This window comes from Archocentrus centrarchus, chromosome 2, assembly GCF_007364275.1.
Source record: "Archocentrus centrarchus isolate MPI-CPG fArcCen1 chromosome 2, fArcCen1, whole genome shotgun sequence".
Taxonomy (NCBI): domain Eukaryota; kingdom Metazoa; phylum Chordata; class Actinopteri; order Cichliformes; family Cichlidae; genus Archocentrus; species Archocentrus centrarchus.
The window spans coordinates 25,075,362-25,102,284 of record NC_044347.1 but is presented as its reverse complement, the minus strand read 5'-3'; the positions used below and the strand labels follow the sequence as shown (position 1 = coordinate 25,102,284).

The following is a 26,923-nucleotide window of genomic DNA, read 5'->3' as shown; positions in this document are numbered from 1 at the left end:
GTGGACTACGAGTCTGTAATAAATCTATCTATCTATCTATCTATCTATCTATCTATCTATCTATCTATCTATCTATCTATCTATCTATCTATCTATCTATCTATCTATCTATCTAGTGTTCCAGCCTACATTAACAAATACACATAACCAGCACTTTTTAATGACCCCGTGTTATCAGAATAATTTGCACTTTTACTAATGTTTTCAGGTAAAGTGTGTTTTGAATCTGCACCACTAATTTGTGTCATGAAATTACCTCTTCATCTTCTTTCAGCTGCAGCAATACAAGCTTTGTTTATTAATGACAAGTCACACTGCTGAAGCGCACAACATCTCTGTGAGTGCACTGTAACATCAGGAAGAGTGGATATTTATGGCCTGAGCACTAAGCGCCTAAACATGCTTGAAAAATTGTAAAATTTTGCACACACACACACAGGTGTGATGAAAATGTACATATTTTGTCAGTTTCCGACATTGCCGTTGCAAAATGACTCTATAGCGCCACCTGCAACATCTTAAATGAAGTACTGCGGACATGGTTTGAGCCACATGAATGAAATTCGTTACACATGTGTAACATGCCACGACATACAAAAAAGTCTTGGGGCCCGCTGACCCAAGCCCAACAGGAAGTCTGCCATTTTTAATCAAATATGAAAGTTTGGCACCAATTTGACCTTTTCCAGGTGTTCTACCTTTCAAACTCCTCCTGGGGATTTGCATCTTTAATTAAATTTGTTTTTGTCGTAACCTGTGCTGTCTTCAACAGACAAGTTGGCAAATTAAAACATTAGAAGACAACGTCAGAAAATAACAGTAAAATACATTATTATTACAACAGTTAGCTCTTTGGGTGCTTGAGCACCCCAAAAAGGGTGCAAACTCGCCAATACCGTCAGAGATGCAGGCTTTTGAACTGAGCACCGATAACAAGCCAGATGGTTTCTTTCCTCTTTAGTCCAGAGTCCATATTTTCCAAAAAAATGAAAATTCAGAGGCTGTCGCACTGCATTCCTGCACACCTGTTTCTCGTTCTGCAGTAATCAATCCCGCATTTAAGGGCCGGCTCAAGCCTCCTGTCTTTGCCAGAGTGTATGCTCTCCATCGCGGTAACAACCTCCAGCCAGCTCGTAAACTTGCAAACTTGCCTTTTTGTATTTAGTGACCTAGTTACAGTGACCATTCCTCAATTCACTCACCTGCACCTTTTGGTCTGGCTACCTATTCACTCGTCTCTAGAATCCATGTTCTTCTTAATCCTGCCTGCCCTCCTGGAAATCAATTACAAACAGTCTAAGCTTCCTCCTGTGTCTGCATCTGGGTCCACCTCTTATCTTCGGCCGTAGGTCCTGACATCCACAATTTGTAGAACCAGGTTTTTTGCAGGCTGTTGAACCTCCATCTATTTCTACTTCTGAGAAACTCCGCCTCTTTAATGACCTGTTGCCCATTAACCTAATTAGTTGCAGTCCGTTTTAGTCCCACTTACTTTTCCAGCCTTTTGTTGCCCCCGCCTCGACTTTTTTGAGACGTGTTGCTGTCTTCAAATTCAAATTGAGCTAATATTTTTCATGAAACGATAACATATCTCAGTTTGAGCATTTGACATGTTTTCTATATAAATTATAGAAAATATAAATATATATAAATTATATATATATTCTATATAAATAAATCTGGGTTTATGAGATTTGTAAATCATTGCGTTCTGTGTTTATTTACACTTTAAACAGTGTCCCAACTTTTTTTGGAACTGAGGTTGTACAAGTTCTGCTGTTAGATAAGTTTGTTCAGGCTCACAGTGAAGAGAGTGGAGATAATGGAGATAAAATGTGTGGTGTATCTAATTACTTTTTATGAATATGACTCCTGTTTCTGAATTCTGTAAACCCCGCTGGCCGTCAATATAAAAGTGGCATATTAAAAAGGGATGGCTGCAATTAGAGCAGCTAATAAAAGGGAATCTGATTCGTTTTCTTAATCCCGGCACAGTGAGTCCAACATAAAACTACAGATTTTTGCCATTTCACCTAAATAAAACAGTTTCATTGTCATTAATGTTCTCATTTATGCTTGGGATGCAGTATATGTTGTACTACTAAAGCAGATTAAAGGCTTATTAGACTCGGAACAACAGAAGTAAATAAAACAACAGTTTGTTGTAGCTTGAATTATTCTCCACATCCGCACTCCACAAGTTATTGTTGCAATTGCGGGAGGACAACACCATCTAGCTTATGTAATAATGATGCCTACTATAATATAAATGAGCATGTGGAGGCTGGAGAAATGGACCTTCCCAGATGGATGGCCTCCAGGTGCAGTGTGGTGACTTCTGTGTGTTGTAGCAAACGACCCCTCTGTTTAAGCTTTGCTTGGACAGTAACAACCCCTCTGTTTACACTCTTATGCAGAATAATTATCAGCCTGTGTTGCCTGCCCTACACTTGTCTACAGCCTTTGTCATTCCTTACAGTCGGCTCTACTTTCTCTTTGGGAAGCTGCAAGGAAAATTCATGGAAAAGCTGTTTTGGTAATGAGCTCAGCACAAGTCAGCATGTATATGAGTGCATTTCTCTTCCTATCCTAAGTTTTAAATGTTTTTTTCTACAGTTTGAAAATATAATTTAAGTCAGCTGTGCCATCACAGTGAGAAAACTATTAATAATTTAGTGAAGGGCTGCTTTAAAAGTCCTCATTTGGCTATCTACTTACTCACAATGAACTGTTTTCTGGCCTTTGCCATGTAAAATGCTGGTTTAAGCAATATTTGGGATGCTTCAAGTTCTTTTATGGAATGTGCTCATTATTTTTTGTTTGAAGAGCCAAGTGACTCATATCGTTTTGGCTAGTCAGTAGCATCTCCTGGCTAGTGATGAGCAGTATGGTCTATCATTGTAACTGCCTGGAGACAAGTCAGTAGCTAAATCCCTTACTGAGTTAAACATAGAACTAAGATTCTCCAAACTCCCGGCAGTCTTCTGTTTGTGGGATTAAGGGGCCTTGAGCAGGTGCTAATGAGTGACTTGAAGCTTTCCACCGTCAGATTTATCCTGACCTGCCCAGGCTGTCTGATCCTCACACTGCACGAGGATAGTGAAAATGATCTCTGAAAAGATGCTGAAAGGCTGTAATTTTTGTCCTTAACATATGTGCAGTCAGTTTCCTGATTTAGAAGATGATCCAAAATGAAACCAGAGGGGTTTTCTGGCCAGCGACAATCAATTTAATTCACTGTGGCTCACAGAGTTTAGCAGTTGTAGCTATCAAACTAATTGAGCTCTCAATGTTAGATCTAAACATTAGTTGAAAGCACTGTCTTTAGCTCAAGAAACCTGTAAAAGATGACTTAAACATGCACTTGATGAGTCATTCGATGAACTGTACTTAAAAAATTGACAATTTATCATCTAAGGCTATCGAGCTTGGTTAGCTAGGTGCATACGTAGACTGTAGGAGCACATTACAGATGCATACATTCTAATTAGTGTTAACAAATAAAGAATATAATATTTTGCATTAGTACAATAACCAAACAGCAAGCAATATTATTTCCAAATGGCCCCAACATAAGCAGAGGTCTAGTTTAATAAAGTGAAATAGCTAAGGCAGCAGACAGCTAGTGGCTACAGAACTCAGCAGTGAGGTCCCAGGAGTGAAAATCGCATTCATAGTCTTCACAGATATTTTGATTATGAGCCATAACGTTGTAAACATCCAAAGCAGATTTACTACGAGCCACGACACTGTGATGGTATGTGCTTCCATAGTGTACACAAATCTGTATGAGACTGTAGCAATGTTGTTTTAACAAAATAGTGCTTTATTCATAAGTTTGCAGAAAAGAGTTTCTCAGTCCTAAACTGAAAAACCAACGATTTGCCTGGTAAAAAAAAAATCTTTAAATGAACAAAAAAGTTCACAAACTGTGAGCGTGGTAATTGCAGTCCGGATCATATTACTGTCCCATATCAATGACTAGGCTATACTTTGCTACACACACACACAGCACAACCTACAAAACGTTCAAAAGCATTATTATACAACACTATGATAATGAAAAGGATTTAGTTTGGGGAAGGTGGACGTGGTTCGCTGTGGAATCGGTTCTGGTAGCTAAGTGTTGAAATTCTCAGCCTGGCGCAACGGCACCTCAGCAAGGCGCAGCGCGATCAGCCGCTGGCTAGAACCCTGGGTCACTGTTGAGCTCTAGAGCAGCCCAACCCACTATCAACTTGCACGTGTGTCCATTTCACGCCTGGGACAGGAAAAGTGTGAGATCCACATGGTAGATCCACATGGTAGATCCACTTTGCCATGACACTGCCCTGAGCAGCGTGAGTCACCTCAATTATGTGGTGTTAAAGATGATACTAACCCTTGATAAAGTTTTAATGGGATGGTTATATAAAAATCCATGCCCCTTACCATTGTCAGGAAGGGCCAATCTAGCTAGAGACCCCAGGCGGTAAAGCTTTTCAATGCTATAAATCTGGGTGTTTTTAATATGGAAGTCTATGGAGATTGCCGAGCTTTTGGAGTTAACCTCAAGTGGCCGCTTGAAGAACTGCAAGAAGTCTTTTTTGGCACTTTTGCCATCATTTTTCAGTCTGTGGGTTGCTGGTTAATGAATACATATCACGCTGAGGAACTGACATTAAAAGCTCAAGCTAAAGCTGCGTGTCTCATGAAGACATGAAAAGAAGAAATAATATTTTTCTTATAGTTGTGTGTAGAGGTACTTAGTACTTGAACTATTAGAATGATAGGGGGAAATGTGACATTGCAAATTGATGTGTTTGGAGAGAGGCTGTGTTTGCTGCAGTGTAAACCTCCTCAAATCCACTTAAGAGCGGAACTGTTAAGTTGATAGGATCCAGGTCCAGCTTACACAGCGGTAAAATCCTAAAAAGTGAATGTATCAGTCATGACAAATACTATTTCCAACATAACCCGTAAGCCCACAAACTAATGTAAACCTGTTAACAACAGCACCTTAAATTGGAGTGTTAATCTTTAATCCATTTGTTACAGTTTTGCTCTTGTGGTACTGCTTTAGGAAAGGCACCGCTGCCACTTCTTCAGCTAAATTGACCCACCTGCTGTGCCTAGTTATGATTGCTTAGCTGTGAGTGGACAATCACTGTTCAACCGAAGGCAAAGGATGAGAGACCAGACAATTAAAACTTGTCTGCATACATGTCTGTATGCCTGCTGGTAGTGGTCGTCTCTGGGCTAATGACTAGTATTGCATGGTCATGAGAAGGAATATCATACAGTAAATGAGCATTGTGAGCAAGGGAGAGAAGGCTTGGGATTTCCACCTTCCTTGCTACAGATGAAGGAGTCTTTATAAAAAATACCTTTGAAATTTTTCAGCATCGCTCTGCAGAAAAGGGCATAATAGAAGCTTTTGGAGAATTTGCCATGGGATGGTTAAATAAAAAGCTGAACTGTTTGGGATTCCACATCGGGGCCTTTTGAAGAGGACACCGGTGAATTGATAACGACGGTGGATTTGCGGCGGGGGTCCCTGGTGGCGCTACAGCCAGGCATCTGTCCACTCTGTACTCATTAAAACAGCCCCACACCCATGTCTTTATGAGGGATGAAGGGTAAAACATGGAGAGGGGAGACAGAGGAAGCGTGAAATAGGGGTGAGAAGAAGTGAAACGCAACACTTTCGAGGTTTGTCATGATGTAAATTAATAATGGGTATTTTTAGCTGGGGATCTAATCATCATGTGTGTGGAGACAGTGCTCCAGCAAAGTGAAACAGGAAAAAGAAATGAGGTAATGAGAAAATGGCTAATTTTCTTGAACAGCATGAGGTAGATGTGTAGGTTTGCCATTGCTTTTGAGCAGCTCAGCAGAAAATTAGCTTGGATGTGTTTTGACAATACAGCGGGAGGCCAAGAAAACGTATAATTTATAAGGCCATCACTGTTTGTCGGAATGAGAGTTCATCAGACATCTTTTTTCTTAGTTTTTTTTTAATTGTGATCAGCAACACAAAGATATAATGATGATTTTTGTTTCATCAGTATTCCCAAAGGGTGATATAGTTAAACAAGTAAAGTTCCCAACAAAATCCAGTTAAAATGATACTTTTATAGGACATTGGCAAAAACCCTCCAAGGCTTTATCCAGGTCTGACAAACATGTAATCAGTCTCAATTAAAAAAAAACAACCGTAGGTGGCGCTCTACTGATATCAGTGGTTCAGCATATAATCTATAAAGGGTGCTAAAAATACAAACCCAATTCTGAAAAAGTTGGTATGCTCTGCACATACAAGGTCTTGAATAATCAGGCCCCATCTTATCTTAAGGACCTCATAGTCCCATATCACCCCAACAGAGCACTTCACTCTCAGACTGCTGGCTTACTTGTGGTTCCTCGGATACTTAAGAGTAGAATGGGAGGCAGAGCCTTCAGCTTTTAGGCGCCTCTTCTGTGGAACCAGCTCCCAGCTTGGATTCAGGAGACAGACACCCTCTCTATTTTTAAGATTAGGCTTAAAACTTTACACTGCAATAGGCCTAGGCTTCTTGGGGGGGGGGGGGGGGTTCCCATGATACACTGTTTCTTTTTCACTCTCTTTTTGCATTTAATCATTAGTCATTATTAATCTCTGGCTCTCTTCCACAGCACATCTTTTGGTCTCCCTGGGAAACTACACATAGAAGCCACAGAAGCATTTTGAAGCTGTTAAGTTGGAGATCTTAACACAGGAGTCTATGGGGACTGACTCGATTATAAAGCCAGCTTCAAGTGGAGGAACTGACATTTTAGGTACTTCCCTGTTGGCTTCATTTATATTTTTTAAAATATCATTTTACCTGAAGAGAGTGTGCCTTTGCTCTGCTCTGTGGCAGAGTTGTGGTTAAACTTTGTACATCAGCCTTCCTCACTAAAGAGCACCCAACAGCTCAGCCATCAGAGCAACAAATAGCTGTTTCGCTGCAGAACGCGCTCAGTTGTCTTCACACACTGCACGCCGTGTTTCGGCACTGGGATGTAAATGACACCAAAAATAACAATGTTTCGGCATGTCGTAAAACAAAATGAAGCTGTACAACTAATTACCACCATCATTTGATGCCACTCCCTGTTATCTCTCTCCTAATCATACTCCACTTCCTCGAATATTAATGAGTGGAGGTGCAGCTCTTAGAAAGCTGAATCAGGTCACATTATGCAGATCTGAGCACATCTCTCCAAAGACAAAAGAGCGTATGGTTGAAACCAAAGGAAACATGCAACTCACAAACAAGGTTAAGAGGGGTTAACAATTAGTGTGATGTGCTCGTTCAGATGCGTCCTGTGTTCGTTGTGCTTCATTTTTAAGCCATCAGAATCAGTTTCAGCAGTCTTCAAGGGTCACGTGAAAGCATGAATATATATTAAGCGCTTGTCCACCCCCCCAATGTGTATGTAATTATGGAAACCTGTTGGGGCAACAGTATTTTTTTCTGCTTGCCGCTTCCTCCCAGACTTACATTAAATTGTCAAAGTACACAAGGTCTAACAGCATGGGAAGGGAGAAGGAAAAGAAGTGAATAATTAAACTTCCTTTTTAATGTTTAATCTTGGTGATTAATGTCAGTGGAAAAACCTATTTGGCCTTACACCCAAGGGGAATACTTATGAGCTTTGAGCTTGTAGTTATACGATTACATTTATGGGCATGGTGCTAATCTTTACGTGTGCAAAGCTTAAGGGTGGTGGTGAAGCAGCACGAATAGTTCTTGAGCTCGACTGTGAACCCTTGTCAACTCCAGTTGACCTCTGACCTCCACTATTTCCTGTAGTTACTCGCAGTTATTTGCCATATGCACATGAAAGGCAACAGTTCAGCACATTGTCAACCTGTTCTTGAACTTTTCTCAGCGCTTTACTTACCGGCCGTGGTCGTGAGCAGATCCGTGGTGTTTCTGAGCCCCATGAAGTCAAACTGGTAAAGCCGCCAGTATTTCTGATCTGACGTCTCCACTGAGTTTCGCTTCCATTTGTACACAATCTCATCTCGTGGGTAGCCATCTAGAAACCACATGGAGAGTTTGGTGTAAAAGAAAGAATATAAAAGGGAGAGAAAGGCAGAACTAAAAGTTGAAGATAAAAGAATAAAGAAAGAAGTGTTACAGCAATGCCGTTTTTATTGCATGCATGATTTATACCTGGGTTATGCATGATTAATATAGCAACTTTTTGTTGGCAGTTCAGTAGACTGCGGACCAACTGAGCAATTAAGTTGTTTGTTAAGTTGTTTGCTCCAAATCAACTGTTGTGCATCCACCACTGTGTGAAAAAAAAAAGTCATCTATCAAATGATCTCTCTTATATGCATTTTGTGTTTAAAATTCTGTTATAAGATGGTAATCTGGGCATGCCAAATGGGTGAAAATCCCATATAAGGGGCAGAAGTTAAATTAACCCAACACTAACTCTAGATGGGTCACAGGCAGCCTGGTGGATGATGAGATTAAGGCAAGGCTTGGGTACCAAACTTGGTATTTTTTAGGCACAGCCTGGCCACCATTGATATACCATAGTATATCAGTACAGAGGCTCAGAGATTCCCAGGTTCAAGCTGTTTTCACTGAGATGCAACAAGAGCTTGAAAAGATGAAGAAGACTTTAGAAAAAAAAAAAAACCAACCTTCACAATTTCTTTACTTCTTGTTTGGATTTCTTCTGCTGCTATAGCAGTGCTGCTGAGGTTTGTCAGTTGGTGACACCAATTGTTCAGGAGAACACTGGAGCCAGTCTGTCTCTCAGACAATACTCTCTGCAGTGTTTTTTTGTGCAACACGCAAAGATGGACAAGTGAACACATTTTCTAATCTGAGGAAACACCTGGTCAAAACACAAAGCCTTTATTTCGTGTGGTACGAAGACATTTTTTAGATACATAACAAATGTTTTCAGAAGTGTGGGATTATTTTGTAAGAGAAAATTTTTAATTTCATGGTGAGTAAAGTGCTGAAAAAGGTATTGTTGGGTACTGATACTGAGTTCTAGGTACCCGACTCTAAGTACTGGTATCAGTTCAAATGTTCAAACGTGAAAGGGACCTAACCCTATAGTTAATACCCACTGACAACCTGTCTGAGGTAAGTTTAAGGTTCTGTTTTAAGGTCCTTGGTCACCAATAGGCAGACTGGGGTCTGGATCTTTATGGATGCAGACTTTTTTTTTTACTAGATTTTGGTGGACTGTTTCTATTTTATTCGGTACAGCTTTTTTTCATATTTATGGTAAGGTTCTTTTATTCGTTATTCTTTATATTATTATTCATGAATGCAAACCTTATTTTACTTGTAACAAGAAAAAAACATTTATTGTTGTTTTATTATAGTACCCTCCAGTTCATTGTTCGGGGTGGCTGTAGCTCAGTAGGTAGAGCAGGTCACCTACTGATCAGAAGGTCAGCGGTTCGATTCCTGGCTACTCCAGGCTACATGCCAATGTATCCTTGGGCAAGATACTTAACCCCAAGTTGCTCTCCGACCGTCCCGTCGGAGTATGAATGTGAGTGAATGATAGTTAATTAAAAAGCACTTAGCTTAGCAAACATGGAAGTGCTTGTATGAATGGGAGTGCATGGGTGAATGTAAACATGTTGTAATAGCGCTTTGAGTGCTCATACTGAGTAGAAAAGCACTATATAAGAGCTAGTCCATTTACCATTGTGAAAATTAATAATAAACATTATTTTATTTGACAGCCGGTTGTTGAGTACACACAGACACAGATACAACTGTTAGGCTACTTGAAAATTGCACTGAATTATTGATTGTACCATATAATGAATATAAAGCATGTGGCACTTTATTCCAGAAGTTTGAGTAAATTTTCTCTAACTGGACCTCCTTAAATTTTAATTGAATACCCCTGTTTTAGGCACATTTTCAAAATGTAGAAAATGTTACCAATCAAACAAAGTTGGAAACATTTAATTTTAGCTTAAGTTTCTATTAAGACCCTTGATGGGCCACTGGTGAGTTGGTAGATATTAAAAGGTTATTGGGTAAAAATAGAGCCTTAGGTCTTGACTGGGGAAAAAGGCTACTTTTAAAGAAAAAGAAAATAGAAGTGGTTTCTTAATAACAATTGATTTTTCTTCATGTAGTGTGTTATCAGCTATGCATTTCCCACATACTTCTGTTACAAGCCCATTGTTCCACTTCAGTGCCATGTAAAAGTACTTTTCCACGGAGCGCTTACACGGAGAATGGCTTGTTCAAAAATGCTTTAAAGCTGGAGCCTCTGTGTAACTGTGCTAATTCCGGACATGTTAAGCCTTAAAATGGCATCATTTCACATGCAGGGCATTGCTTGGGGTAGCAGTTAGACACAAGGACTAGCAAGCGCATTGGGAATTGAATTCTCTTGAAAGCTTTATACATCAACAACAGTGGCGTCTCCTTATAAATGAAAGAAAAAAGGCTGAGCTCGGTTGACAAGATGAACCAATTTTACATAGAAAAATGAGTGACAGCAGTAATGAGTGAGTGGCAAGGGTTGTTGTGCCCTGTAGTGGCAACCAGACTAATTATGTAAATGGTCTCATTTAGAGGATAGCCATCTATAACCAAGAGGAGCAATCACCATGATGCAAGAGGGATGCAGTTGGCAAATATTATTGCCATCATATTTCTCTTGGTGTGTTTTTACAATTATCTTTTCTGCAGACAGTATTACCATTGTGTTACCAGCATATCTCCATAGCTACAAAATGCTTCATGTTTTTAAACGCCCCCCTGAAGCCACATGTTTCTTCACAATCTTATAAATTACAGCTGTCTGTGGCCTTGGCGCTAATATTCTCCCTTCCTATTCTCCAAACAAAGAAGACAAGAGATGCCTACTTGTGCCACAGTCCTGTAAACAAAGCCAGTTAATTAAATTTGATTTCTTCTAGTTTTTTCTTTTTTTTTAAATTATGCAAGCTAATAGAAGACATCATTCCACTTTTTCAACAAGCCCATCCAGCAGTGGTCATGAGCCAAAACCATTTACGGTATTCCTTTACAATACTTGGCACTGAGAATGAGTCTAATTGTTATTTGGTTTGTACTACACATAAAAAATAAAATAGTAAGTTAAAATCATGTATACATATATATATAAATACACTTGTTTAAGAGGAAAGAGCATTCTGTCCAAAAGTAAGAGTCTACTGTGTTTAGTAGTGATCAGTTGACTGAAAGAAAACAGCCGACTGCAAGCACATTGCACAAAAGGTCAGTAGGAGTTCATTTCCAGCGTCAGCTGCTTTGGGAATATGCTTAAACTGTAAGCACTGGATTATTTCCCTTGTTCTTCACACTGACACCCAAAAGTTTGACATTTTAGATGAGGCATTCAAAATGAAAACAAGAAAGTTGCGAGGAACACAAAATCAGAGCGACAACTTGCCACGACTGAACATTCATGAACCGCTGCCTGGGGGTTTCAAGTAATGTAAAAACCCCTGTGACAGCCATGATGGAGGTCTTGTGCCTTCTTTCCTTGAGCAGGATGGGGTGAGAACTGCTGATTGCATCTTTAAATGTATGACTAGCTTGTTTCAACAGTGCTGAGATGTGCTGATGTTTTTTTTGATTGTTACACACTAGCAGCATTGCTGGCAATATCAGTTTGTTGGTCAGTGGAGGTCCACCACTTTGGTCAGGACTAAATATTTCATAATTACCTGGTGGATTTGGAACCCTATAGGATAACCATGCTACTGACTTTGGTAACCCCCCTGTCGCACCACTGGCAGACTGGCACTTTTTGTTTTTATTAAAATATCTGAATAATTACCAGATAAAATAATGGACCCAAGAGGAATTCATACTGTAGCTACAAAACAAAAGTTACAGTGCCAATGGAAGGTCAACATTAGCACTTATTTTATAGCCCTAACTATAAGCTTTATCAAAAAGGAAGGTTTTAAGCCTAATCTTAAAAATAGAGAGGGTGTCTGCCTCCCGAATCCAAGCTGGGAGCTGGTTCCACAGAAGAGGGGCCTGAAAGCTGAAGGCTCTGCCTCCCATTCTACTCTGAAGTATCCTAGGAACCACAAGTAAGCCAGCAGTCTGAGAGTGAAGTGCTCTATTTTGGTGATATGGTACTATGAGGTCTTTGAGATAAGATGGGGCCTGATTATTCAAGACCTTGTATGTGAGGAGAAGGATTTTAAATTCAGTACTGGATTTAACAGGGAGCCAATGAAGAGAAGTCAATATAGGAAAAAATATTAAAATTGTACTTCCATCCATCCATCCATTCTCTTCCGCTTATCCGGGGCCGGGTCGCGGGGGCAGGAGCCTAAGCAAAGAAGCCCAGGCTTCCCTCTCCCCAGCCACCTCCTCCAGCTCATCCGGAGGGACCCCAAGGCGTTCCCAGGCCAGCCGAGAGATATAATCCCTCCAGCGTGTCCTGGGTCTACCACGGGGCCTCTTCCCAGTGGGACATGCCCGGAACACCTCACCTAAGAGGTGGCCAGGAGGCATCCTAATCAGATGCCCGAGCCACCTCAACTGGCTCCTTTCAATGTGGAGGAGCAGCGGCTCTACTCTGAGCCCCTCCTGGATGGCCGCACTCCTCACCTTATCTCTAAGGGAGAGGCCAGCCACCCTTCGAAGGAAACTCATTTCTGCCGCTTGTATTCGCGATCTTATTCTTTCGGTCACTAGGAACGTAGGAACTTAGATCGACCAGTAAATCGAGAGCTTCGCTTTTACACTAAGCTCTCTCTTCACCACGACAGACCGGTGCAGCGTCCGCATCACTGCAGAGGCAGCCCCGATCCGTCTGTCGATCTCCCGCTCCCTTCTCCCATCACTCGTGAACAAGACCCCGAGATACTTGAACTCCTCCACATGGGGTAAGAACTCGTTCCTGAGCCGGAGAGAGCACTCCACCTTTTTCCGGCTGAGGACCATGGCCTCAGACTTAGAGGTGCTGATTCTCATACCGGCCGCTTCACACTCGGCTGCGAACCGTTCCACTGCGAGCTGGAGGCCACCCCCTGATGAAGCCAACAGAACTGCATCATCCGCAAAAAGCAGAGATGAAACTCTGAGGCCACCGAGGAAGAAGCCTTCCGCCACCTGTCTACGCCTAGAAATTCTGTCCATAAAAATTATGAACAGAATCGGTGACAAAGGGCAGCCCTGACGGAGTCCAACACCCACAGGAAACGAATCCGACTTATTACCGGCTATACGGACCAAGCTCTCACTGCGGTTGTACAAAAACTGAATGGCCCGCAACAACAGGCCAGACACACCATACTCCCGCAGGACCTCCCAAAGGACACCCCGAGGGACGCGGTCGAATGCCTTCTCCAAGTCCACAAAGCACATGTAGACTGGTTGGGCAAACTCCCACGCACACTCGAATATCCTTGAGAGGATAAAGAGCTGGTCCAGCGTTCCATGACCAGGTCGAAAACCGCATTGCTCCTCCTGGATCCGAGGTTCGACTAACGGACGGACCCTCCTTTCCAGCACCCTGGCATAGACCTTACCAGGGAGGCTGAGGAGTGTGACCCCCCGAAAGTTGGAGCACACCCTCCGGTCTCCCTTCTTAAAGATGGGGACCACCACCCCGGTCTGCCAATCCATTGGCACTGCCCCAGATCTCCACGCGATGTTGCAGAGGCGTGTCAACCAAGACAGCCCCACAACATCCAGAGCCTTCAGGAACTCAGGGCGAATCTCGTCCACCCCAGGGGCCCTGCCACCAAGGAGTTGTTTAACTACCTCAGTGACCTCACCCCCAGTGATGGTCAAGTCATCTCCCTCGTCCCCAGACTCTGCTTCCACTACAGAAGGCGTGTCAGTGGGATTCAGGAGGTCCTCGAAGTATTCCTTCCACCGTCCGACTATAGCCTCAGTTGAAGTCAGCAGCACCCCGCCCGCACTATAAACCGTGTGAGTGGAGCACTGCTTTCCCCTCCTGAGTCGCCTGACGGTTTGCCAGAATCGCTTCGATGCCGTCCGAAAGTCTTTTTCCATAGCCTCACCGAACTCCTCCCACATCCGAGTTTTTGCTTCGGCCACTGCCCGAGCTGCATTCCGCTTGGCCTGCCGATACCTGTCAGCTGCCTCCGGAGTCCCACAGGCTAACCAAGCCCGATAGGACTCTTTCTTCAGCTTGATGGCTCCCTTCACCTCCGGTGACCACCATCTGGTTCGGGGGTTATCACCACGACAGGCACCAACCACCTTGCAGCCACAGCTCTGAGCAGCAGCCTCAACAATGGAGGTGCGGAACATGGTCCATTCGGACTCAATGTCCTCAGACTCCCTCGGAATGCTGTCGAAGTTCTGCCGGAGGTGGGAGTTGAAGATCTCCCGGACTGGGGCTTCTGCCAGGCATTCCCAGCACACCCTCACAATACGTTTAGGTGTGCCAGGTCTGTCCAGCATCTTCCCCCGCCACCTGATCCAACTCACCACCAGGTGGTGATCAGTTGACAGCTCAGCTCCTCTCTTCACCCGAGTGTCTAGAACATACGGCCGCAGATCTGATGATACGATTACAAAATCGATCATCGACCTGCGACCTAGGGTGTCCTGGTGCCATGTGCACTTATGGACATCCTTATGTTCGAACATGGTGTTAGTTATGGACAAACTGTGGTTTGCACAGAAGTCCAATAACAAAACACCATTCGGGTTCAGATCGGGCAGGCCGTTCCTCCCAATCACGCCCCTCCAGGTCTCACTGTCATTGCCCACGTGAGCGTTGAAGTCTCCCAGCAAGACTATGGAGTCCCCAGATGGAGCACCCTCCAGCACCCCACCCAGCGACTCCAAAAAGGGTGGGTACTCTGAACTGTCATTCGGCGCATAAGCGCAAACAACAGTCAGGACCCGTTCCCCAGCTCGAAGGCGCAGGGAAACTACCCTCTTGTCCACCGGTGTAAACTCCGACGTACAGGCAGCAAGCCGGGGGGATACAAGAATACCCACCCCAGCTCGCCGCCTCTCACCGAGGGCAACTCCAGACTGGAACAGAGTCCAGCCCTTCTCCAGGAGACTGGTTCCAGAGCCCAGGCCATGCGTTGAGGCGAGCCCAACTATATCTAGCTGGTATCTCTCAACCTCACGCACTAGCTCAGGCTCCTTCCCCACCAGAGAGGTGACATTCCATTGTCCCAATAGCCACTTTCGATAGCCGGGGATCGGTCCGCCAGGGCCTCCGCCCTCGGCCACCGCCCGACACACACTGCACCCGACCCCTACGACACCTCCTGCGGGTGGTGGGCCTACAGGAGGGCGGGCCCATGTAACCTCTTCGGGCTGCACCCGGCCGAGCACCACGGGCTAATGCCCGGCCACCAGACGCTCTCCCTCGAGCTCCCTCCCCAGGCCTGGCTCCAGGGTGGGGCCCCGGTAACCCTATCCCGGGCAGGGTAAACTGTTCCCTCGTTGTTGCAAACATAGGGGTCTTCTGAACCACTGTTTGTCTGGACCCTCACCCAGGACCAGTTTGCCATGGGAGACCCTACCAGGGGGACAAGCCCCCGGACAACATAGCTCCTGGGATCACTGGGGCACACAAATCCCTCCACCATGATAAGGTGGCGATTCACGGAGGAGTAAAATTGTACTTGTGTAATAAATTGGTTCATGGCAAATGCCAGCAAACTAATTCAGCTCCCATCATTTCTGTTACTAATTGTCAAATGTTGCAGTTGTAACACATCAATAAGAATGCATTAGCATTTAGCCTAAAGCACAGTTGTTTGCAGCCTCTGGCAAGTGGCCTTGTTTTCATTTAAAGTATAGATTTCGCATCATCAAGTTAAACCTGGCGTTGAATATGTTCCATGTTTTTTCTGCCTCTCAATCACGCCCAGCATCTTGTGACACGAGTGCCATTTCTCATATTTAATATGCTGTTGAAATGTAAATATCCTTCCAATGTAGCCCCACAGAGGGTATTTTTTTAAAGGAAATGACTGAAGCACAGCTCCGATGTAGAAAGCTGCGTGACTTCAAAGTGCCTGTAATCATAGTTTGTTAGTTTTATAGTTTGTTAGCTTTTATACCGAGATCACCATTTAAGAGATATCACTATTATGCAGAGACCAGACTAACAAAGAAAGCGAGCAGCTTAAAAGCATCTTTGCAACGAGGTGAAGCCACAGACTCAAAACATGTTTTCAAGGTGTCGGATTGCTTGCATAATGTCTGTCAGGAATACAGCAGCCATGAAAAAAATATTCTGAATTAATAAGGAAAATTTGTGAGGCCGTGAACGCATCCATCAAGTATATTATGTTCCATCTCAATAAATGAAATTGATTGCAGCCATAATGGGGAGGTTTCTAATTTGCTTCATGATGAAGAGAGAACATTTTGAAAGCTTTGAACATTAGACTTCGACAGCATTATAACACATCAGCTGCTGCGTGCCTTGAGTGGTAACAGAGAGATATACAGTAGGTGGGTGTTACAGCACGTTAGGAGACGGCACGTGTTCGGACAGAGGTGAAAATAAAGGGACAATCATGGCTTCATTATCAGATGTTAGTGTACAATGACTGGCTCTGGCCCTCTGTCTGAGTCTCTCCTCCTCCTCTCCTACAGCACAGCTTCGTATCGTGGACCATCTGCCGTGGAATATGCTGGCAGCACATCTATGCATAACAGAAGGAGACGACCTGAGAGATACACTTGCTGCTCACTTGTACTGTACCGTTAAGACTGATGGGAATTGGCTTCTTTGGAGCCTCTAAATGGATAAATAGATTATTAGAGACATGTGAAAATCTGGAGAGCAGCTTTACATTTTCCGAAAGAGTTGATGCATATGTGCAGAGATGGACGACTGTGCTGCTGTCTCCAGAATAAAGCTTATTCATACGTATATACAAAAAAAAAACCCCTCTGGATATTTTAGATAAAATATACATGGACCAGATGTTATAAATGTTTATACTAAGAAGAATTTCTTAAGCTGCAGCTCACTGTCTGAGCTCGCTTTGAGAAACGAATCCAAATGTAATGTCCATTGCTCCGTAAAGGGGAACTATCATACTGATTTCTAGCTACATATTTTTATTCTATACGAGATTCACAAGAGATTCATACTTCAAAGTACTTCATAGTTCAAATAATCGTTATCTTATCCTGGCCCTAACCAGCCCCCTCAGTTCCTCTTCCACCTCCATTTAAGCCAACTTTCTTCTGATTTTAAGTTTTGAATAAGTGGGCGGGGTTTCTATCCTGACATTGGTTCGCTGTGATGTCAAACAAAGCTGGGGACATGTCAGTATTTAGCTTCAGCGGTTAAAGAGTTTAAATGCTTTAATTCTGTGTCCTGTTTTGTAGTTTGTAGGAAGTTTAATGAGACCCTCCTTTGCTTGAGGTTTACCTGCTCACTAAATTTCGTGAAATTCAGCTCACACGTGTTTGCTCGATGTTGCTGACAGATGTCCTCAGCTTTTGCTTGGATGGAGCATAAATGTCCAACCGCATGGACTCGGAGGGGAAAAAGGGTTATTTACTGCAAAACACTTTCACTGAGAGAACAGGCATAATGGAAGCCAATTTATGGTCAATAGCTCTTTCAGTAACCGCAGTAATGTCTCATCACGCAGTGAACAAATTCTATATATGTTTGAAAATGGCCGTTGGATTATCTGAACTCAATGCTGGGTGGAGGTTTAATAATGGCAGCTGACAAATACTGCCATCTGTAGCTGCGCTGCGTAATGATTATTATGTAAAATAAATCATGGAAAGATTTCTGGGCCGACTGAATGACCTGTCAAACCTAATTGAATGTGATGTTTGTGTTTTAGGTGATGGGCTTGCTAATAAGATGCAGAAGAGACTAATTTTATTCCAGCAATAAGCTGTTCGCATTGCTTTCATTGACTTGATTTTCTTTCACATTATTCGGGGAGTTTCTGACCATTTAAAGGAATAGCTCAACATTTTGGGGAAAGTGTTCCTTTGCTTAGGACAAGAAGACTGAGATCATTACATGATGGGAAAAATAGCGGTTTAAGTCATTAGCTTTAAATCTTATTTCCTTCCAAATTATGACTTTTATGGTTCACCATTTCAGTTTCATGGGATATGTAGGATGTATGATACTGATAAAAACAAAACAATAAACACCCCCCAAAATTATTATATCACAATTGTTAGCCTACTGACTAATTGCTAGCCTATATATAGTGAGAACTTCTTTGGAAAGCCAGATAGCGATGGCTAAAATTACACAATTCAATTGGCTGCTTTATCCTCATTTTTCATTCTAATATGAGACTGTAAATTATAAAAGCCACTGAGCCCGTGAATCTGTCAGGAAAGTATTGACTGAGCTCACAGATCAATTGAGCCAGGGCTGTTTTCCAACACACTTCCACCAGACCAGAAGAATGCACCTAAGGGAGCTGCTCAACCATGGAAATCCATGCCATGAAGCTCCCGGCATGCGGTTTTTGAGCTGAAGTTAATCCCAGACGAGGTTGGAAACTCTGCAGTTACCGAGTCAACAGAGGATTGGCGACTTTTCCATTACTTGGTCTCCTTGTGGATTGCTTTGCAATAATATAATGCTTCCACTTTGCAATAACACCAACTGACTTGTTGTAATGGTGGCATCATATTACAGTACTGCACCACGCTCAAATTCAGTGAGCTCTTTAGAATGATGTATAGGTGCTGGATTTTATACACCTGTGGTAATGGGGGTAAAAACACCTGGATTTAAAGATTAAGAGGTGTGGCCCAATCCCTTTGTCCATATGGTATAGTAGCAGCTCTGGAAGCAGTCCAAAACAATAACCTTGACGTGGATATTGGTTTTTGATTCTGTTCTCGTCCAGGAGCTGTGTTTCAGAGTCTTATTGATTCACTGAAGTCAGTGAATCAATGGGGCTCATTATGAGCTCATGCTACTGAGGTTCTCACCATCCTCGTTTCATCCTTTATGTGAATCTGATGAGGTATTAGTTCAGACAACCCATATCTATACATTTCTAATCAATTACTAATTGGTAAATAACTTACAGATACACTTTGAAATAAATAAAGAGTCAAGTCATCAAACAATATAATACACCTTTAGCCTCTGGCAATTCTCTGGGATATTTAAGAGCTTTATAATGATACTGAGGACCCTTGTTTTCATTCAAATTATGGTTCAGATTTAAAGAATAGAAACGTTATTCTTTTTAAATAACGTGCCTTAGAAAAGAGGCAAGACTCTAACTTGAGCAGCAGAGCCGCTTTCACTGCAAACAGACCACTGAATTAAAACAGTGGATATTTGCTGAGGATTAGCAGCCCCCTTTTCAGCCACTAAACAATAAAATTGGGTTTGTCCTTGTTTACTAAGGGACTGCATAGAGATATTGTGCCAGAAAATCTGCACCAACCTTGCATTTCAGTCTTGGGGGAAAAAAAAAGCACACGAGGTGCTTTTGTCTGTGCGGGATATTGTGGGGGAAACACAAATAAAAATGCGTTTTACGCATTACAACTGCGGAGCACTCGATGTTATTGTCACATGACTACTTTTCTGATTCCTGCTGGTCCCTTCTGACTATTTTTCCAGTTAACCGGCTTACAGCAGGTCCAGTCCAGTTCCGTGTGACTGAAGCTGCCAACAATCATTATTTTTCATGCCACTGTAAACTGCTTTGAAACCATTAAGAGATCTCGACCCCATAATTGTACAAGCCTGCTCTCAATGTTCCATTTCATACAGTTTTTTTTCTGTCACTAAGAGCACATATCCTTAATATGGTCATCTCATGAAAACAGCTTTTGCTATGGGCTCATATTTACATCGGGGAAAGCAGTCCATCAATTCCTCCTTAACAGGAGGAGAAATGGAGATAAACAGGTTGTTTCAGACAGAGGATGAACAGATAGGCTGCACCAAGGCTCATTATAAGATAAATAAGGATAATTTTGAGCTAAGAATAAAAATATGCAGTTGGAACGAACCAGAATAGCTCATTTAACTATGTGGCTGCAGTAAATACCAGTTTAACACTTTGCTCCACTGGCAGGAATGTGTGACCGGCTTATTAAATATTTCTCTCTGTATACGCAGCTCATCCCCAGTCCCCTGATCAGTGATTCCCTCTGAAACTGGGACACCCCTTCTTAGGAGACTCCCCGCAGCTTCTCAAAAGTCTGCATCTTCCCAGGATATACGAGCAGTTTAGTGTTTATGCTGCGAAACAATCACCTGCTCCCTTTGCCTTCCACAATGCCCGTCATGTGAAAGGCAGCAGACTGAGTTGCAGAAGTGATGGGATGCTGTGTGATGGGTTTATGCTTTTAGTGACTAACTACCTCTTTTCTGCTCGTTTTGCTACAGAAGTCTGAAGTGACTTTAATGCGGGTTTTAATCCAAGCTCACAACACCAAGAGCAGCATTTCAGAGACGGCGGCGCTTCCCTGGTGTTTTTGCCAGCAGCTCACTTTCAAACACTGGATCACATCAAGATTTGAGCTGGCTGGCCAACAGGTTTTCATCACAGCGTGTGATAAAATGCTGTTTTTTGGGGGTTTTTTTTGCCAGATGCATCTTGTGTCTCCCCATTACACACAAGGTGTCCTTTGGCAGTGCTGCTTTGCCACACCAGATGCAGTGATATCGACTCCTGAGAGATAACAGTTTCTCAGCCAGGAGACCCTGCTTGCATCTCACGGGCACCACTATGTTTTGTCACTTAAATAAAAAATCTTATTTGCTTCTACTTTCACTTGCTGCTTAAGTTTAAGTACTTAAAACAACTTGGTTAGGTTTAGATACAAGGAAATCTTGAGGATCAGAATGTCATTCAATGCTCTGCTTTGTCCTTTTCCTGCATCAGTTAATAGTGGAATTTATTTTTTTTTATGTACAGGAAAACAAAAATCAGTCTAATAAAACCTGATTATAATGTGCGAGGCTCTCAGGCATCCTGCATTGCTTTCAAATAATTACCCAGCCCTGTCAGAGACATTCATCACCTACAGATGGCTGCCCCTCCCTGAGCCTGCTTCTGCTGGAGGTTTCTTCATGTTAAAAGGGAGTTTTTCCTTCCCACTGTTGCCAAGCTCTTGCCCATAGTAATCACAGAAATTCAGTTTGAAATTACTCACAAGTATGCATAGCTACATATTTATATAACCGTATTAATTTATATAAAAGTGAATTAAAACTGGGGAGTGGGATTTTCTGTAAGTCACTGCCTTACAATACTAAGCACCTTCAGGCGACAGTTGTTGTGATTTGGCTCGATATAAATAAACCTAAAGTGAATCAGTAAGTGATGCTCTAGTGTTTTTTGTATATACCTAAATAAGTCATAAGTCCATTGCTGCTTCAGTGTTTTCATTATATTTCAGTCATCTGTGAAGCACCTTGAACTGCACTAGCCTACATGAATACAGGTGCTATACAAATAAAGTTTGACTGATTGATAGCGTTTAGCTTTTTATTCACTTTCTATTTGGTTTCCAGTTTTTTTTTGTTTTTTTTTTTACAGGAAATTTACCCTTGCACGTATTTAGGCATGTACCCTTGCAGGTGTATAGGCATGAGCATCGGCATACTATGTGTGCTCTCTGTGTCTGTGTGCATACTAATCCCAATACTCACAGCTAGAGAAGACGAGAGGACAGGAGTGTTCATCCATTGGGAAATTATGGAGCTGCAGCTGGCACTCTGCGTTGATGGTCATCCTGAAGAGGAAGAGAAGTGCAGAGGGACAGAAGCACTTAGACAAAGATATTCAAGGCACTAAAACTGCTCTGGATGCTTCATTTCTCGGCCCATGAAGCACATGGTCTGAGTGCACTGTATTCATCACTGCTTGTATCCACATTATGCACTACAGTATAAGGAGCACTGGCATCCACCCAGATGGTGCAGGTTCACACTTGGTTGCTTGGTTGATGTGTAAAATCCCTGAAAATGGCACGAGTGTTTCATCATCAGCATCAGTTGTGGTTTTTCAGGCATGTCAGGGCCCCCGGGCATGTCAGCTTCTAAAAACAGGAGTTCTTAGCTAAGATCACTGGACAAGTCCATACAACGGATGCTAAGGAAAAGCAGCAGTGATTACAAAGACAGGGGATTTGTTTTACAAGCAATGCATAAACTTAAATCCAATTCTAGTTATACTCTCCATGTGTTACTTCAATAATTCATCCCAAAAATAATTTGCAGTGGATACGATAAGGGCCGTAAAGATGACACTGTTGTGAAAATTGTTTTTTTTTTTTTTTTTGACTTGTTGTGTCTTTGTCTCTGCTACAATTCCTCATTAAATGCCCGACTTAGAGCACAAAAGAGGAGCCTTTGTCAAAGCAGGAAGGGAGCTGCCGCGCTCGTCTTGTTCGGAGGTGAACAAAGTGCAGATGATGTACAGTTCCAATTTGCATTTTTTTTTTCCCCATCCTTGTCGGAAGTCGGAAAAGCCAAATTGTGAGAGTGGAGCTGAGGTGAAAAGAACAAGCAGCAACAAACACAGCGGAGATGCAAGAGATGTGTCAGTCAAGGCAAATGTGCCCCCAAACATACGCCGCTTTGACACGTAATAACCTGTTAATGAAGCAATACTTTTCAAATTCATCACAGAGAGAAGCATTAGAGGAAATGAAATGAGTTCCTGAAAGCAAAAACTTTGGGGGCAAGTGTGGCTTTGTGTAAAGAAGACTTTGTTAAGAGGATTATTTTTTGCCCTATTTGTGACTGGAATCACTCTTTCTAGGGGCTAACACGTAGCAGTCTTTTGAAATCTCTTCCCTTGCTAGCATCAATCCACAGCTGTGGGTAAGTTAGCTTTTTAGATTTATAAGAGCAAAACAAGCACATCTTCTTTACTGCCTTTTTGAAGGAGAAATACCCTATTTGCAGTTATGAGAAACAAAAACATTATTACAGTTGCTGCTGTCGTTTTCTTCTTTAGCACGTTGAACAAAATGAGCTTGTGTAGCTTAATACATGTTTACACCATGTAGCTGCTAGCTTTATCTGTAGGTAACCTTTTACTGTAACAATACACAGATTTAAAACTATATAGAGACCTTAGCCTAACCCCTGACTGTTTGCTGCTACATTAATTTGTGGGCTGTCTGGTGTTGAAAAGGTTAGTCTGCAAGTAAGAAAACCAGAAGAGTTAGCTTAAAAGAGGCCAACTGGATATTTTTTTTCCTATTTTTTTAATAAAAAACTAAATAAAATAAAAAAAAATGCTGTGTTTAAATCATTTTATTTATTTATTTTTTGGCCACAGCAGCTTTATTGACAGTGTAAGTTATGACATGAAAGCAGGAGAGGAGATGGGGGGAAGACATGCAGCAAAGAGCACAGGCCGGGACTCAAACCTACGCTGTCAGGTTTTTGCCTCGAGGCATGTACAGTATGTGGTTGTCTGCTCTACCACTGAGCCACCCCGGCGCCCCAAATGATTTCATTTATTTAAAAGAAGCTTTCCAAACCTACATGGCTCTGTGTGAAAATATAATTGCCTAGCTTGTTAAATTATTAATTAACTGTGATTAACCACATTTTTTGGAAAGCTGAGTTCAGTTTCACTAGCCACACCCTGGCCTGATTATTGCCAGACCTGGTAAATCAAGAAATCACTTAATTAAAACCTGTCTGACAAGCTACAAAAGATCTCAGAAAGCAACACATCATGCCACGAACCACGGTGAGAGCCGTTATCCAAAAATGGAGAAAACTTGGAACAGTGATGAACCAAAATTACTCCTAGGTGGCTGTGTCTCAGGAGGTAGAGCAGGTCACTTATTAATTAGAAGGTTGGCGGTTCAATTCCGGGCTGCATGCCAAAGTATCCTTGGGCAAGATACTGAACCCCAAGTTGCTCTCCGACGCAACTGGAGTGTGACATTGGAGTGTGAATGTGTCTGAATGGTAGACAGTTAAAGGACTTAGCTTACATACAGATGGAAGTGCTTGTATGAATGGGGGTGAATGCAAATGTGTTGTATAAGCGCTTTGAGTGCTCAGTAAGAGTAGAAAAGCGCTATATAAGAACTAGTCCATTTACCACCAAGGAAGTCACAAAAGAACGCAGAGCAACATCTAAAGAACTGCAGGCTTCACTTTAGGTCAGTGTTCAGGAGTCATTGATAAGAAATAGACCTGGTAAAAATGTCATCCATGGTGAAAACCACAGCTGGCCAAAAAAAAACAAGAAATACAAAGGCTTGTCTCACATTTACCAAAAAACATCTTGAAGATAGGTTCTGTTGACTTGGCTTAGTTTGTGGTTCTCCCTTTCCCCTTCCCTTCTCTTTCCCTTGATCTGCCCCCCTGCGCTGTGGTGGCCCATGTAGCGTGGGCCCGTGGGCATTCTGTGGGTCTGGTCATCCTGTGCCACTGGAGCTGTGCCCTGGCACCTTGGTTGTGCTGGCTGGTGTCCTTCTGCATCTGTTTGCAGTCCCTCAGCTCATGTGCTGTTGTGGGCTCCTCTTTCTGGGTGGCCGTGCTGCCTGGGTGGGCCCTGGATGTGCTGTCTAGCCTCAGTTGGGTCTTGGCAGGAGCCCCGGGCACTAATGGAGACCTTCCTGCATGTTTCTGGCTCGGCACGCAGGTGTTCATTGCTTCTTGATCTCTACTGTTGCGGCTACTTGAGGTTTCTGGGCTTAATGTGGGTTCTCATCCCTGCTCAGGCTTGGTTTTGGACCTTTTTTCTATTTTAAGCTCTGTATGATCCCAGTGAAAGCAAATATCCTTAACCCTTCAACACTGGGCCATCGTGCCCTGATGCACCTGTTACCTGTCTTTACTGAGTGTATTACAACTGAGACGTCTGATCAAACATACTTTGCATTATCGTAAATACATGACCGTTTGTCCTATCACAAAAATTCCTGTGGTTTCTGCCAGAAATCCACAAATGGTGGGATATTTGAAATACTTTGTATTGCTGTAAACACATTCTGTTTTAAAGGGTTACCACGGTCATCTTAGCCAAACAACACTTAAGTCCCGCCCACTGGCTCTTCAAATCTTTTGTTTGGGAGATGCAGCCAATCAGAAGAAAGCTGTCTTCAGTGGAAGTGGTTTAGGAGCTAAAATTGTTGATTTTTGACAGAATTGGAAGGTCCAGTATTGGATTAAAATTTTATTTTTTTAAAGCTACTCTTGCAGAATCAAAAACTAAAGCATAATAGCTCCTTTTAACTGATACTAAAACACTTCATAGTGATGGTTGGAACAGCTACATTGGTTGCTAATTCCTGTTGGTTTGTCACCAGAAGTGACCCCTTTCACATTAGACATAATCATTAGGGTTTTTGTTGATATTAAAATATTGATTAGTGCAGCTTTAAACTTGGTGTTTCACAGCAGTGCATTTTAATCTTTGAACCACTGAACCCCTGCTGATAACAGGCATATTTATGGCTCAATTTAGAAGTTCATGATCACACTGTTATTAACCTCTACAACATCCCAAATCATTACGCTACAATTATTCCTCCCATAATTTAAAAATGGAAGCGGCCTGTCTGAAAAGTGGCTCCCTTCTGAGTATTTGTACAAGCAGACATCACAGCCTAACCAGGGAACAGACTGAAATTTGCCAGTCAAGAGAAAGGAAATGAAATGCTAGAGTCTTTAACAAGGACCTTAAAGCCATTTGGGGAAAATTGTATTGAATTTATTTGCCTCCATTACAGGACCTAAACTGTCCTGAAATAGCAAGAGCTTTGCACCTTGCTCTTAGGTCAGGTCCAGCTTGAAACACCAGTGAAATTTGATCTTCAAGACAGGAAAAAAAAAGCTCATGTCAGAGCTTGAGGGCTCATAAACCCAGATGTCACTCTAATTTAAAAGGAACCCTTCCACTCGAATCCTGAGTGTTTTCTGCTGTAGGTGCAGACACACACTTGGGCTTTTTTTGTCGCAAGGCCGCCACCTTCACCTGTGTGTCATTACTCAAGCCCTGAAAGGCTGTCAGAACAAAAGCAACAAAATGAGCAGAAAGACCGGACGTGTTGACACGTTGGAAGGGGAGTTTTATCTTACTGTGCCAAACATAAAGAATGCTAGAAAGCAGAAGCTTTTCAATACAGAAAACAGTATACATTAAAATGGGGGGGTGGGGTGGGGTGGTGCACTCTTTTTTTTAAAAAGAGGAAACTCTAAATTGAACTGCAGTATGTGCTGTGTATGTATGGGAGGTGCTACTCTCCACACCAACCAATATCAGATTATTTTCTGCAAACTAAGCTGCCTTTACTGCCATTGTTTCTGGAACCTTCCTGGGCTTGTATTTTACTCTTTAAGACTCTGGTTCTGCCTTCTTTGTTCCTCTGTCTGTGTCTTCCTGCTTGTCTATGTGATTTGCTGACTGCAATCAAATAGTGAATTTGTTTCCTGACTAAGTGACCGGAAGTGTTTCTGCATGGCAGCCATGATAAGGGCTGGTCAAATTCTTTGAATACTAAAGGATGGTGCCTCATTGTTCCTTTTGTTACTTCCTTAAAACTAGCAAACACTGGACCAGCCTGCATTTTAATGCACTGCTAAACCCCCCGGGCTGAGCATTTTATTGCACTTCTGTATATACACTGCTCATGTGCTCTATCATGTGTTCTTTTTTGTTTTTTTTTATCACCGCTCAAGAACTTCTGGTTGCATTTTGTTGCACTGTACTTGTGACATGCAGTGACAATAAATTGAATCTAATCTAATCTAATGAAAGGAAAGGAGATAAGGCCATCAGACTGTTTACAAAAAAACAAACAATAAACATAACTTGTAGATCATGTAAATGCTGTTAACAGTGTGCCTTTGATTCTTTTTTAAATCTTTAACTATGGGCTATTTTAAAGCCACAACTTTTGAACAGTTTTAATTTAACTTCATATAAAGTATATTCCTTAAAAAAGACTCAACCTAAACTTGTCCGCAACAA

At 42.3% G+C, this 26,923-nt stretch overlaps 1 protein-coding gene across 1 annotated transcript in view; it reads right to left on the bottom strand.

Annotated features, from left to right (window-relative positions):
* Positions 1–26,923, bottom strand: part of LOC115794157 (gamma-aminobutyric acid receptor subunit gamma-3-like) — a 129,008-nt gene that overhangs the window by 29,155 nt on the left and 72,930 nt on the right. The window contains exons 6-7 of the mRNA XM_030749484.1: positions 21,628–21,710; positions 7,909–8,046 (exon numbers count right to left, since the gene is read on the bottom strand). Coding sequence (XP_030605344.1) covers positions 7,909–8,046; positions 21,628–21,710 — 221 coding nt within the window. The remainder of the gene's footprint in view (positions 1–7,908; positions 8,047–21,627; positions 21,711–26,923) is intronic.